Genomic DNA, 13,974 nt, shown 5'->3' with positions numbered 1-13,974 from the left:
CTCTCCTTCTGCCATGTTAAGAAGGACGTGTTTGCTTTCCCTTCTGCCATGATTGTACATTTCCTGAGGCCTTCCCAGCCATGTGGAACTGTGAGTCAATTAAACCTCTTTCCTTTATAAATTACCCACTTTCAGGTAGTTCTTTGTAGTAGTGTGAGAATGGACTAATACACTGCCACTGCAGCCACGTGTATCTGAATCACCAGTCAGGACACTCCAGGGTCAGCAGTCCAACAGGACGTGCCCATCTCTACAGCTGCAGCTTCGGTGAGGGCACCCTGCACTAAGGAAAGTTGGTAACTTCAGGCAAGCCTTTTGAATCTATTTGCTTTTTTACATAGGTGCCTTCCAGGACCTTCTATGATCCCCTCATTGAAGATACTCTTTTCTCCTCTTTCTTCCATCAGCCTCTATTTTCTCTCACCACATTCCTGTTTATTGGTAGTCAGTGTTCGCCATGAGAATAAATTTTTCCATCAACCAGTTCTTACTGTTTTTCTCCCTTCCCTCTTACTTCTCCATCTTTCAAGCCAAATATATTTTTGAAAAGATCTCTCTCTCTCTCCACCTCACCATTTCCCATCCAAATATGCAAACAGGGAGTTTTTGGGTAAGTACTCCATGCCCCTGCCCAATTCCCACCCCACTGTACCCCTGGAGGCCCTAGCAGAGTCAAGAAGCAATTTGTTTGCTGCTGAGGGAAACAATCCAGAGGAAAGCTAGCTGCAGAGAACAATTCTGCTGAGAAAACCAGCGCCACTCTTCTCTAGACAGAAGCCTTGTGGCTCTTCTGATGTCAACACTAAAATATGCTATCTGTGATTTTCAAACATACAGGATTGTGAGACTGAGTTCCAGAGAATTGTCCCCGGAGGCAGAGGGAAGATTTTAGGCCTTAATCAGACAGATTACCTCCATTTGTATCTATTTTATATAGTGAGAGTCTGTGCAACTCTTTTTTGTGACACAAAGGGTTTCATCGAGAGAAAGAGGGAGGTGTGATGGAGAGAAGAAAGGTTTGAAAATTCCTGATCTAGACAAAGCCTAAGTCAACACTTCTGTAATTTGTTAGTTTCCCAGAAACTCCTAAGGGAAGAACTTTGATCTGGGAAAACTCACAGTGTTCATCCGGAGTCGTGACCTTCGTGAACGTAGCATTGGGGCCCTCGCCAGCACTAGTGAATGGAGTGACGAAAAACTCATAGGAGGATTCTGGCTTTAGGTTGTCCACAATCAATGCCTTTTCTTCTGGGTTGTCAATTTTGTATTTGCAACATTCTGAACCATCTGTGATTTTTAAATGTTTATTTTTTCAAGGAAAGAAATACTGTATTAAAAGTGTGGTAAACATCTTGTGAGAGAGTTGGACACTAATACTCTTGTTAACTCAGCACCATCAATATGTTTAAACCAAACAAAAATCAAATCATAATTTCATCACCATGGGCACACCAGGTAAAATGTTCAGGAGATGGCACAAAAAGCAAAAAATCCACTGAACACGGGGTACTAGTGATCCAACCAAAGCATACAAATCTGCAAGAAACAGTAAGAGTTTGCAAGGGGCTTAAAAATAAATTGGAACAATGCTCAATAAAGTGAAAAAAAAGAGGAAAGTTTCATAAAGAGCAGGTTTTCTTAAGGAGCTGGTGGTGCTTCAGATGCTTCTAAAAATACCAGTTCATATTGTTTTTTAAGTAAGTTAAAACGCTGCCCCACCCCCACCATCTTGCTCACCCTACTAATTTGCTTAAGAACACCTTTTCAGTATAAAGTCATGCAAGAAGGGGATTCAGCCTGGCCACACTCTAAGATGGCAGCCATTATTTTCAATGATTTCAAATAATGAGATCTTGAAAGAATAAATAAATTAAAAATAGACGTCACCTGAAAGAACTGCCTTTTGAAATCGTGGGTGGCACTGCCTTGCCTTGGATTTCAGATAGACATGGTACCCTTGTATAAAACCAGGCTGAGATTCAGTAGAGTAATCTTTCCAACTCAGAGTGAAGGAGTGGGATGTCAACATATCTACCAGCACGTGAGGGTTGTCTGAAGGAGCTAGGAAAAGAAGTTGGGATAAGAGAAAAGTCATGATTTGGAAACAGTCTCAGAATATTCATGTCAACTAATAGAAGAACCATAGCCAGCTCCAGAGGTTGTAAGAGCTTATGCCGAGTTAAGGAGTTTTATCTGTTTCTCTAGAGGATTTGTACCTTGACATAGTTTATGCGAGCTGTGAAGGAGTTGAGCAATCTTGTTCAAGTCTTGCCTTTCACAGATGAAGAATGGACACGCAGAGACTAAATAACTTGCACAAGCTCACATAGCCAAAAAAAAAAAAAAAGAAAGAAAGAAAGAAACTAAAGTCTAAAAAAAAAAGAGACTTAATTCTGTTCTTAAATTCGAAACAGTGTTTGAAAAAAGACTCAACCACAGAACCTACTAAAGTGAGGAAGAAGGGAGGAAGTGAAAGTGGAAGGATTATGTTCAAAGAGGCAAGTGGGGCGATTTGATGAACTAGATCTAGTTCGCAGGTTGTGGCAGTGCCCAGTTATCCAAGTGTCACTGAAAAACAATCCAAGAATGTTTACTTTGAAGGCTTTGCTGAGGCTGTTTTCCCACACACGCTTATGCACACGTGGACTGTGCACACGAGGTCACACACCTCCTGCCCACTCTGAGCCAACTGTAAACTGTGGATGCACTCCTGCTAAAGGAAGAACCCCTGAGAACTGGTCTGATTTATGTGAACAATTAAGCACCCACCTGAAGAAGGAGAATAAACAACCCCATGGGAGGATCAAAAATCCCCTCCACTGCTGGTGGGACAGTGGTGACATTTCTAGGGGGTGACTTCACAACATGTATGTAAAGTCTTAAAAATTATGAAAGAAATGAAAAAAATATTTTAAAAGTTGAAACCCTTTGATTCCAGCATCCTATCTTTAAGACATCATTTACAAACCATTATTATGGATTTGGACAAAGATTAGCTAAAACAATGATTATTCACATAGGGTATAAGAAACTGAACAAAGGAAGAAAGAGAGACTTAGCAAAGAGAATTAATGAAAATGTTTTATGCTTGTATGATTAAAAAATAATTTTAAAAACCCAATAGCTAGAATAAATGGGATATCAAAAAGCGGGTATGATGTCAACATCTTCCTAAACCCAAAGCTAGGAATCTATGAATTGTTCTGAACAAGTCTGCACATGGGGCACATGAAATGCTTTAAACTTACCAAGTTCCTGAGAGTATCCTGTTTTTTTCTCTAATAAACAAGCAATCCTTTTTGTAGATAACCCATAGATTCTGAAGTCGTATCGAACTCCTGGCCTAAAAGCATCTAGGGAAGAAAAGTCAACAGATTTTTAATAACAGAATGACATTTCCTAATTCTGAAAAGAAAAACAATGAAAAGGCGTGGCACAGTGGCTCACACCTGTAATCTCAGCACTTTGAGAGGCTGAGGCAGGCAGATCACTTGAGGCCAGGAGTTGGAGACCAGCCTGGTCAACATGGTGAAACCCTATCTCTACTAAAAACAGAAAAATTATTAGCCAGATGTAATGGTGGGCACCTGTAATCCCAGCTACTGGAGAGGCTGAGGCAGGAGAATCACTTGAACTCAAGAGGCAGAGGTTGCAGTGAGCTGAGATCAAGCCACTGCACTCCAGCCTGGGTAACAGAGCGACAGTCTGTCTTCCAACCCTTCCCCCTCCCCACCGACAAAAGAATGAAAAATAAATTTGTGTTCCCCTAATAATTGCCTTTCAGGAATTTTGCATTTTATCCCCACCATATTCCCTCCTTCCATGAAGCCTTGGAGTCCTCCATGCTGCAAACACCTGGCCCCACTGTCTTGTCTCCAGCAAAGCCTGCAGGGACTAGCCTCTGCAGTGTTCTTTGAAGCAAGAGTTCTCAAACATGCCTGTATCCATGTGCACACAACTGGGTGCAGAATCAGACCAGACACAGAAAACCATTCAAGTCCTTCTTTGACTCCAAATCCCCCTCTGGTTATTTGTCTTCCCTCTTCCCATTAAAGCCAATAGTCTTGAAAGCTTTGCTTCCACTTCCTCATTTCCCCATTACACCTATACCTCTGCAATCTCCTTCCAGAATCCACCACACCACTGAAATTGGTGAAGCCTTGATCATTCTCTGAACAGGGATATTTCCCACACCTTTCCCTGAGCCCAGCAGATGGCGCCACCCACCCCTCCAGCTCAAGCCACACAAACGCGCACTCTTGTGTCTGCTAAATTAGCAAATCTTCATATTACAAATCCAACGTGAGAGGTAAGAGAACAAGTTCTACATGTTCTATTGAAACTGAAGGTTGATGATCGATTCTCATCACCTATATGTCCTAAACATCTTCCAAATCCATGCAATTCTCTGCTTTTGTAAAAGCTCTCTGGACAACTGTTACAATGTCCCTCTGCCATTGGAGACTTTGCACTAATTTAGAGAAACAAGTTTATGAAAATCATGAAAATCAGTTCCCATCTCATGTGCAGATGCTCTCTGCAAAAGGAGATTTAAAGGTTGAGTTTTAAAACATATTCTTGTAACATCTGAACTCCTAACACCCATGCTGGATTTGTCGTTTCAAAATTATTGGCTTAGCACAGTCAAAGTCTGTGAAGTAGTCCAGAAATCCCACTTGAACTTGCTTCAAGGTGAATATAGCAATGCAATGATATGGAAGGTTCTTCTTACCTGTACTAATGACTGTGCTTGTGGTATTGGGACCTACATTCTTCCACTGGAGCACATCCTGGGGATGGTCACACCAGTCCACAACATAGCCTATAATATCTCCAGGCTGGGGTTTCCAAGACAGAGAGAATCCACCATCTGTGCCTGCAATTCTTTCTTCCTCAACCTCTTCTGTATATAAACAAATAGAGCAATGCTCCAGATTTAATTAACTGTAAATTGTTTTAAGTATGTAAGGTAGAAAGTAGATACATACATGCATGGTATCTAGCAGGTAACAGACCTCCACTTCAATAGTTACAGGTACTTGGGTGGGGGATGTTTTCATGGGTGAGTTCCTGCCTCTTACTTCCCAGCAAATATTCACACCTGCCCTTCAGATGCCCATCATGTTGGCCTTCTGAAGTCCAACCAGACTTCAGCACCTAGGACAGGGGCCAGCAAACTACCACCAGGATGATTCCAGCCTCTGAGGGCTGTTTTCATATGACCCTTGAGCTAAGAATGGTTCTAAGACATTTTAAGAGTTGTAAAAATACCAATAAACCAAAAAAGAAGGCATATAATAAAATATGTAATGGAGACTATATGACCTGCAAAAATGTTTGCCATCTGCCCCTTTACCACAAAATTTGTTGACCCTTGATCTAGAATCTGGTATTGGGTACTGGATCTGCTTCAAAAATTACCTGTTGAATGAATAACTAATGCAGGTTAATTCTCCCACAATAATATCAGTTGCTCCTAAACTAAATACTGCTTCTGAGATGTGTTACGGGTAGGAATTGAGTAGAAGACAAAAAAGAAGAAAAGATTCAGGTATATAAAAAGTTGGGTTATATAAGGATATGCACACAGTTTATGACTAATGCTGCCATCTCGATAGATTTTATATGTTAAAGTAGGTTTCCTGATGTCTGACAATTGGAAAAAGGGTAACATGGCCTCAGGGGACTACCAGTTCTACTGAGTTCCAACAGGGATATACCTTATCCTTGAGGCATGAGAATTTCTCCTCTTTCCACAGACTTACACTAAGAACTGGTTTATTGTTTGTCTGTAATTGACATTTAGCTGGGCCTCCTGTATTTTATCTGGCAATCCTAATTACAACTGAATAGTGGTGTGAAAACCACTGATTCACTTTTATAGGGCATCAAAATATCATCCAGCTGGGGGCACCCAAAGGAATGTGTAGTTCTAGGAATAAGGTAAAAGCCCATGAGGGCTTTATAGATCCCATCCACATGGCTTCCCTGCTTTCCTCCCTCAAGCAGACAAATGCCCCTCACATATTAAGGCTTGACATTTTTCACTTGACTTATTAATACTTAGTAAAATTTAACTCCAAACCCAGGGTTGAAACTCTTAGAAAGCTGCTTCTTTAAATTGAAAATATGTTTTCAGAGATGGAGGGAGATCAAAGAGTAGGGGAATCTTTTTGTCAGTCATTCACACCCTAGTGTGAATTAGCTTAACCTTATTGATTTTCTCACAGTACATAAGTGACTTTATACATGCTGATGATGTAGAAACAAGGAGCACTTAAGGATAGCTAGCTGGAGCCTCACATAAGGAGGTCTAGGCATCTGAAGGCAGGGCATGGGGATGAAGGGTATGGTAGGCGACCCCAAAATATATAATTGCTCTCAGCAGTGTTGCTTTGAACTGGTCTCTGCCTTCCTCAGGAGAGACCAGTACCAGCTCCCCAAAGCTGAACGAAATGCCCCCTTTTGCTGTTCGGATCCTAACGAAGTCAGAATATAACTTCTTTCTCTAATATAGTTCTTCAGAAAACAAAGGTTACACTAAACAACTCCTAAACCAACTCCTAGAGTTTTTCTTCTATGGCACAATATAATTTATTTTCCTCATGTGATACATACTGGATAGTTCTTTTATAAAAATAAAACAACAACATCCTCTAATCCAACTCACTTAACCCAAATTTAAGCTGAACTTGAATAAATAAATATCATAGAACCTACCATAACATCATAAGCAGGGTCCAGAAATTTTAATAGCAGGAACCGAAGGATGATATTATTGCAAGGTTCATGAATGATCCTAGCATGCCACTGCCCAACTGCATTATGTATGCCCATGTGTGTATCATCTCATAGTGTGTAACTGTGGGGCTGACTCTTTTTATGGCTCTCGAAGAAGGAAATTAATATCACTATTGATTTGGCATGTAGGGCAAGGGCATTCCACCTTGTTTGCTCTTTCATAGGCAAGAGATTAGCCAGTTATTATCTTTTATTCTACAAAGTTGGCAGAACCCCTGGTGAAAGCTGATGCCAGTTCTGATGATCTCTGGAAATATTCATGGGCTCTTTCCAGGTGCAAAGACTGACAACACTTTTTACAAAATAGTAAATGCAATTCCTATTTCACAAGCCACAAAGATCATAAATAGTAACTCCAACTTTCAGTGGTAACTGTTGGTTGGGGTTGCATTTACTTGAATAAACTTGAGATAACTTCCCAAGTATGTTGAAGAATCCCCTGGACAGAAATATCCTGAGCCATGGCTGAAGTCTCCCCACACTGAGGGGACTGTCCCACTGAAACATGTTGACACACTTAGCCCAAAAGAAAATGGCTGTTTGGTGACTAGACATTTTGTCTTCCCAAGTTACTGTTTTCTCAATGTATCCATCACTATTTAATAATGTCATCAACATTTTCCGGGAGAATAAAAACAAAACAAAACGCAAAACAAACTCACTGTTTTCAGGGTCCACAGAGATGACTATTATAGAAGCAGGAGAAGCGCCCACACTGTTGTTGGCTGTGACGCAGATTTGGTAGGAACACCTGTCGAGGATTAGTTTTGTGCTGTTGGCTGGTGCCGGAATGGAACGGAGCTCTGACCTGGACGGTTTGTCTAGGTTTTCTACAACTACATTATAGAACAGGATCTTTCCATTGGCATGCAGTTTTGATAATGGCTGAAAAAAATATTGATAAACATTTTAAAATGGATTTTAATTGAAAGGAATTTGTACAACTCCTTTTTCATCTTTTCTGTCCCTCAACTCCTTTATATATGCACACCCACCAGAAAATTCAAACAGCTTAATAGAGAAAATAACTCTCTCAATCAAGTCTGAAATCAGACATTCAAATCTAACTGAAGGTGAATAGAGAAGAGGATCATTTGGAGATAAAAGCCTCAAGAGCATTATGTGTCCTGAGAAGAGGGCTCAGATCAGAATCACAAGGAATAGACTCTTTAACCTGGTGGAAAAAAGAATGTGAGGGGTAGTCAAGGGCAGAAAAGCAATGAGAACAAACAGCACCACCCTGGGACCCTGCAGGAGGAGCCTGGGTACTGGCCTCATTCCACCTCCAGCTGTATTGTCCCCATGCAGCTGTACAGGGATGAGCTGCTCTCCATACCCAGAGTTCTCCTCTGGAAGGCTCAGTTTGCAGAGACATTCTTGCTCACACAGTCCCAAGCCGTTTCGGGGTCTGTTCCTCAGGCCTCCTCTCCCCTGGCATGTGTACCACCAGATCTGAGAGTGGGCTGGGAGTGGCTATCTGCTTGGGGTGTGGACAGAACCCAGACATGCAGACTGGCATGCCCACATGTCTGTGCAGAGAGATTCTTGCAGAGTGTGCCAAACTAAAGGTGAAAAACAAAAGTGGGGTAGGTTGAGACCAGAGTCAACTCTCCCAGTATCACCATGTGTCGGTGTGAAATTGACGCATCACAGAGTTCAGAATACAAACCTGGCCTTCCAGGTTGTCATGAAGGTGTATTAGGCAAGATAGAAGGATAAAATTTACTTTCTATTACAATTTTTAAACATAAATAGTATGAATGTTTAAATATGTGTAACTTTTAACTATCATATGTCGTTGTTTACTTACATCTTTGCCCTGGGCCCTGAAAAAGTCAGGGCTGGCCTGAGTTGAAGTTGCAGAGAAGGTTCTACCAATCAGAACTGGCTGTCGGTTGCATGAGCTGTCAAAGGGGTGGAGTGGGATTCCTCTACTAGGTAAGAAATTCTATTGGATGAATGCGAAGATCCCTCCCACTTGGGACACTGGACCAATCAACAGTTCTCCAGAGGAAGACACATTTATTTCCACAAATGGGGCTTTTGGAAACAATCACACTTTTGGAATCTGCACATCTCACCTTCCAGAATAAGGTCACAGTATGATTTCCTGGCTCTGAGTTCACACTTCTCCAGACATCAGGGGCCTCTGAAGGAGCTGAAATTAACCAAAGAAAAGCCCTTGGGTCATAATATGTATGTAACGCAATATGCTCAACCTTTTTCTAGGTTGGTCAAGGACATGACAATTACCTGTCTAACCTGAGGCTTGCCTCTCCCCTTTTTGCTCTCTGTGACTTCTACCCACTGGTCCACAGCCACACTGCTCACTCCTCACTAGGTGCACATAGTACACGGCTTTATAAAAAGGTCAGCTGCCTCTGAAAGCCTTTATAAACATCAAGCCATAGAACTACCAAAGAATTTTGGAATAATTCATCCATTAGACCAATTCCAGAAGAGTTAGGTAGATTTCCCCTTTTCTGACTTTCTAGACAGCAGACCTTTGCTCCTTCCTTGCCTCATTTGTGATGGACAGAGACACACTGATGGGAAGCCCGCTAGGGGCAGGATGCGTTCTTTCTCACGTTCATGATACCCACGGCTGGTCCGCTCGCTAGAATGCTGGTCTCCCTCCACTGGGAAGGCCTCATCCCACTCTCCCTCCCAGCACCCTGCCTGTGGCTGGGTCACCTGCTTGCTGTGGACACTTGAGGCACCTGCAGCACCCAGCATTTCTTCTATCGTGGCTCTCACCATGCTGTTTTAGAATAATGTGCTTCCTTGTCTCTCTGTCAATAAACCACAGGATCCCTGGGGCCAAGGGCTTTGAAACTCCCGCATCTGCCTCAGGTCCTGGCACTTTGTGAACTTCTACAAACTGTTTGAATAAAAACCAGACTTCAAAGGAACTCAGAAAACAATCTGCTTCAATGTCCCAATCTTTTCTTGTCTCTATCCCTCACTCAGAAATCTTTGTAAACGGATTGACTGATTGATTTTGCATCTAAATCCGCATTTGCTTAATCAACTTATCATGAGGAAAGGTCTTTAAATCCAAGCCAACTCTGGGTACCTATGTATAAAACCATTTAGGGGATCTCTTTTACACATAATAATAGCTAATATTTATAGAGGGGCTACTAGATGCCAGCCGGGTTCCAAATGTTTTGCATATATTAACTCATTTAATCCTCATAACAATTCTATGGGGCAGGTATGATTATTTACCCCATTCTCCAGATAAGGAAACTAAGACCCAGAGAAAGTAAGTTAATTTCTTAAATCACTCAGGTGAAAGTAAAAGTGAAGGCAAGATTTGAACTCAAGGTAGTTAGGGTCTGGTCATTCCACTATTCACCTTTAGAAAACGGATGGTCAACTGAAGACTCAGCTTGCATGACAAGTTCAACAAAATTCTCATTTAAAAAATCTCAGCAATGGAAAAATAATGAAATCAGTGCAATTTATTTTAAAATCTTAAAAAAGGAACACATTTTAATCATTGACTGATAAAAATATTATGAAAGTCCTATTAAGATGAGTACGTCTTTTAGTTTGTAAATTGTTTTGTTGGATTTATGTAATACTCTATATTCCACACAGAATCAAATTTTCTACTGATACAATTTGTCATGGTATGACATTCACAAGAATAGTACAACAAAAAGTAGTCAAAAGAGAATTTAAAACATTCACAAGCCACAAGAAATACCAGGCTTTAACTGCTGAACATATAGATGACCCAATGATAGCACATCCATGGAGACAAACAAGAAAGGGACTCACAGGTATTGATGTCATTCTGCAACTGAGCCCTAACAGCATATCTCATTTTTAAATCCAGACTTAAAAAAACATCTTCATCTCTCTACTCAATCACATTTTGTGAATGTGCTGCTTCAGCTTTCTGAATTTAAAAATACAACTATAGCATGTCTCCTATGACTTTTATTTTTAATGTTTACGTTGAAACTTCCCTTGAATTCTTAAAGATAGCTTGAATATTCTAGCATAGCCCCTAATAAAAATAATTGAATTAAATTCAAGTATCTAATTAAGAGAGTTAGTAGCAATGGCTACAAACCTATAAAACTCTTGTGATAACAAAAATCAATTTAAATATAAGATGTGGTACAAAGTTGTTGGTTTAAAATCTAATGGTTTAATAGTCCAGATTCCATTTTAGAGTAATGATATAAAATCCAAATTACTTATTAGTAGGTTCCTTAACTTTATGTGAATTATTTTTCTTCCAACTCTTCCAACTTTTCTTCCAACTCTCAGTTTGCCAAATCACAAATTTGATTTTAATCAGAGAAAAAACCTCCTTTTTGGAAGGTGCAAATCGGTATTTACTAAATGTTTACCAGTCTACTATCATTGATAGGGTTTACTATATTTCAATATATATCCCAGTGCTGTGAAATTGAGAAATTGTGATTTCATTAAATTAGTTTGATTATCAAAACATAACTTCAAAGTCCGTCACCTGAGTGCTACTTTAACCTCCAGACTTCATTGTGCATGCTATTGTTCTTGAAAGTAATTTAGCACATTTCCATATAACTCATTCATGTGAAACCATAGTCAATACTTCATTATTCAGTAGTTAATAATCAAACTTCAGTGAATCATATCCCTCCCTATTACATTTTATTTTCCCTTGAAATACTTTTTTAAAACTTCTTAGACACTCTTTTTATAATTTAAAGTTTTATTTTAGAGTCAGGGAGTACATGTGCATGTTTGTTACATGGATATATTGTGCAATGCTGAGGTTTGGAATATGAATGATCCCATCACCCAAATAGTGGGCATAGAACCCAACAGTTAGTTTTTCAACCCTTGTCCTCTCCCTTCCTTCCCCTTCTAGTAGTCCCCAGTGTCTATTGTTTCTATCTTTATTTTCATGAATACCCAATATTTAGTTCCCACTTAAAAGTGAGAACACGCAGTATTTAGTTTTCTGTTCCTGCATTAATTCACTTAGGATAATGGCCTCCAGCTACATCCATGTTGCTGGGAGGAACATTATTTCATTATTTTTTATGGCTGTGTAGTATACCATGGTGTATATGTACCATATTTTCTTTATCCAATCCACCATTGATGGGCACCTAGGTAGATGCCATGTGTTTGCTATGGTGAATAGTGCTGTGATGAACATATGCATGTTGGTAGAATGATTTATTTTCTTTTGGATATATACCCAGTAATGGGATTGTTGGGTGGAACAGTAGCTCTGTTTTGAGAAATCTCCAAACTGCTTTTTACAAAGGTTGAACTAATTTATATTCCCACCAACAGTGTATAAGTGTTCCCTTTTCCCTGCAGCTTCCCCAGCATCTGTTGCTTTTTGACTTTTTAATAATAGCCATTTTGACTGATGTCCTCATTAGAAAAGGCAATAGGTGCACAGAGAAGCTCAAGAGAATACCTGTGAGCACAGACATAGAAGATGACCATCTATCAGCCAAAGAAATGGCCTCTGAGAAACAACTTCAGCCAACAACTTGATGTCAGATTTCTAACCTCCATAATTATGAGACACTACATTTCTCTTGTTAAAGTTCTTCCGTCTGTGGTACTGTGTTATTAAAGCCCTAGAAAACTGTTACAACCTATTAATACACATAGAATATATTCCCTGCAGCATGGCTGAAATGGAAACAGTTTTATTATGTCAGGCTCCACTTGCATTTGAGAGTTGAAGCACTGTGGAAAGTGGCCTCCCTTAAGAAATATTATGAAGACATGTGAAGAAGGCTCCTGCCCTGATGGGGCTACAGGGATGAGTTTTGTGAGATGACACACTGTAAACAAATGCATACAGTAGCTTAAGCTTCCCCCTTTTCGTGTATCACCTCCCTTTGTGTAAAAACTTTCTTGTAAGAACATTGGCTATTAATACTTAAAGAGAAGGTCTAGCAGGGCAGTGCTGCTGACTGCTACAGAAGCTACCTGGGGTTGTTAAAGAATAAAAACAGTAACAACATGCAAAGATTTTTAAAAATAGCCTTTCTGATTGCTGTGAGATGTTGTCTTATTGTGATTTTAATTTGCCTTTTTCTGATGATTGGTGATGTTGAGCATTTTTTGTTTGTCTTTTTTGACTGCTCGTATGTCTTCAGAACTCTCCGTTCATGTCTTTTGCCCACTTTTTTTTATTTTTAGATAGAGTCTCACTCTGTCACCCAGGCTGGAGTGCAGTGGCATGATCTCTGCTCACTGCAAGCACCGCCTCCCAGGTTCACGCCATTTTCCTGCCTCAACCTCCCTAGTAGCTGGGACTACAGGCGCCTGCCACCACGCCCGGCTAATTTTTTGTAGAGACGAGGTTTCTCCGTGTTAGCCAGGATGGTCTCGATCTCCTGACCTCATGATCCACTCACCTCAGTCTCCTGAAGTGCTGGGGACCGCATCCAGCCCTTACGCCCTCTTTTTAATGGGGTTGTTTGCTTTTTGCTTGTTGAATTAAGTTCCTTATAGATTCTAGATATTAGATATTTGTTAGATGCATAGTTTACAAATAATTTCTCACATTCTGTAGGTTATTGCTTACTCTCTTGATAGTTTCTTTTGTGGTTCAGTAGCTCTTTAGTTTAATTAAGTTCCACGTGTCAATTTTTGTTTTTGTTGCAATTTCTTTTGAAGACTTAGTCAAAAATTATTTCCCAAGGCCAATATCCAGAATAGTGTTTCCTAGGTTTTCTTCTAGGATTCCTATAGTTTGAGGTGTGACATTTAAATCTGCATTCATCTCAAGTTAATTTTTTGTACATGGTGAAAGGCAGAGGTCTAGTTTCATTCTTCTACATACAGCTAGCCAGCTATCCCAGCATCCTCTATTGAATTAGGACTCCTTTCCCCGTTGCTTATTTTTGTTGACTTTGTAGATCAGATGGCTGTAGGTGTGTAGTTTTGTTTCTGGGTTCTCTATTCTGCTTGACTGGTCTATGTGACTGTTTTTGTACCGGTACCATGATGTTTTGGTTACTGTAATCTTGTAGTATAGTTTGAAGTTGGGTAATGTGCTGCCTATTGCTTTGTCCTTTTTGCTTAGAAATGCTTTGGCTAGGCCGGGCACGGTGGCTCAAGCCTGTAATCCCAGCACTTTGGGAGGCCGAGACAGGCGGATCACGAGGTCAGGAGATCGAGACCATCCTGGCT

The 13,974-nt window shown here is 40.3% G+C and overlaps 1 protein-coding gene across 9 annotated transcripts in view; it reads right to left on the bottom strand.

Annotated features, from left to right (window-relative positions):
* The window catches only part of OSMR (oncostatin M receptor), a 94,920-nt gene that overhangs the window by 9,160 nt on the left and 71,786 nt on the right, over positions 1 to 13,974 (bottom strand). For 8 of the 9 annotated variants that reach the window (XM_017853184.1, XM_017853188.1, XM_017853187.1 and 5 more), the window contains 6 exons: positions 8,883 to 8,959; positions 7,464 to 7,686; positions 4,733 to 4,903; positions 3,249 to 3,353; positions 1,888 to 2,061; positions 1,120 to 1,287 (listed from right to left, as the gene is read on the bottom strand). In XM_017853184.1, coding sequence (XP_017708673.1) covers positions 1,120 to 1,287; positions 1,888 to 2,061; positions 3,249 to 3,353; positions 4,733 to 4,903; positions 7,464 to 7,686; positions 8,883 to 8,959 — 918 coding nt within the window. The remainder of the gene's footprint in view (positions 1 to 1,119; positions 1,288 to 1,887; positions 2,062 to 3,248; positions 3,354 to 4,732; positions 4,904 to 7,463; positions 7,687 to 8,882; positions 8,960 to 13,974) is intronic. The other variant, XM_017853189.1, reaches the window with a different exon arrangement.

Source organism: Rhinopithecus bieti, unplaced genomic scaffold, assembly GCF_001698545.2.
Source record: "Rhinopithecus bieti isolate Rb0 unplaced genomic scaffold, ASM169854v2 scaffold_34818, whole genome shotgun sequence".
NCBI lineage: Eukaryota > Metazoa > Chordata > Mammalia > Primates > Cercopithecidae > Rhinopithecus > Rhinopithecus bieti.
This window is presented reverse-complemented; position numbering and strand designations above follow the sequence as displayed.